Source organism: Aptenodytes forsteri, unplaced genomic scaffold, assembly GCF_000699145.1.
Source record: "Aptenodytes forsteri isolate BGI_AS27 unplaced genomic scaffold, ASM69914v1 Scaffold202, whole genome shotgun sequence".
Classification (NCBI taxonomy): Eukaryota; Metazoa; Chordata; class Aves; order Sphenisciformes; family Spheniscidae; genus Aptenodytes; species Aptenodytes forsteri.
Window position 1 is genome coordinate 136573 of NW_008793961.1, and position 1103 is coordinate 137675.

Here is a 1103-nt window from a genome sequence, read left to right on the forward strand (position 1 = left end):
CGGCACCGGCAGCGGCACCGGCAGCCGCCCGTATGCGCAGCTGTGTCCGCCCAGGCTTCACACCCATCCGCGCACCTGTCCACACCTGCAGTCCGGCGTAAGGGGGGGGTCTATACACACAGACACGGGGACCCGGGCACGTGAGCGCACGTATGTACGTGTGCATAAACAGACACACGACTGGACATACACATACGCGCGCACGCACTGACACCTACATACGTACACATGCATATGCACATACGTACACGCAGACATGTAAACACGGGCACAGGTATCTGTGCACGACCCGTACGCGTACACAGGCACGCGTATACACGTGCAGCGCACACACGCGCGCACACCTCTGTACGCGCATACGCGTGCCCCAGCCAAAAAGCAGGAGGGGGCTCGTTCCCAGAGGCTACCCGGCCGCAGAGGGTCTCTGGCAGGACCCCGTCCCCCCGGTGCTGTGCCGGGGCTACCCCTGCCCGCAGGGACCCCGCCGGGCTGATGAGTGTTGAACTTTAATGGCAGAACTGCATCGAAATCACCCCCTGTCGCCCCTCCCTCGCTGGCCTGCCGGTGGGAAGGGGGAACCCCCCCCCCGAACCCCCCCCCCAAAATCAGTTCTCTGCTCTCAGACCCCATCCGCCCGCGGGGCTTGGTGCGGGCAGGCTGGCAGAGGACGCTCGGACGCTGGGTTCCCTGGCGGGACAGTTTCTTCGTGCTCGGGGGGATGCCCTCCTGCTGGCACCCCATGGCGGCCGGCAGCGCCAGCCCCGCAGGGCCGGCTTGCGGGGGGCGTTGGCTCCGCGGGCGGCGCTGAGGGCGGCACTGCAGGCCTCCGCAAAGATGTCCCCGACGTTCTCCTGGTACCTGGCCGAGCACTCCAAGTAGGACACGGCGTGGACCTGCCGGGCCATGGCCTCTCCCTGCGGGGAGCCGCAGGGTCAGACCCCCCCTGTGGGGCCCGGCTCCCCCACCGCCCCATGCTGGGGTGCATCCCTGGCCCGTCGGAGGGGGTGGCACTCGCCTGCTGGTAGGAGATGGGCTCCAGGCGTCCCTCCTGCAGCTTGCGCAGCACCGCCCGGTCCCACCGCAGGACGGTCTTGCAGCCCACC

General features: G+C 68.3%; 1 protein-coding gene across 1 annotated transcript in view; it reads right to left on the bottom strand.

Annotated features, from left to right (window-relative positions):
- Positions 1–605: 605 nt before the first annotated feature.
- LOC103906115 (rho-related GTP-binding protein RhoF-like) overlaps positions 606–1103 on the bottom strand; it is a 2295-nt gene continuing 1797 nt past the window's right edge. Inside the window, exons 5-6 of the mRNA XM_019474020.1 lie at positions 1016–1090; positions 606–914 (exon numbers count right to left, since the gene is read on the bottom strand). Coding sequence (XP_019329565.1) covers positions 606–914; positions 1016–1090 — 384 coding nt within the window. The remainder of the gene's footprint in view (positions 915–1015; positions 1091–1103) is intronic.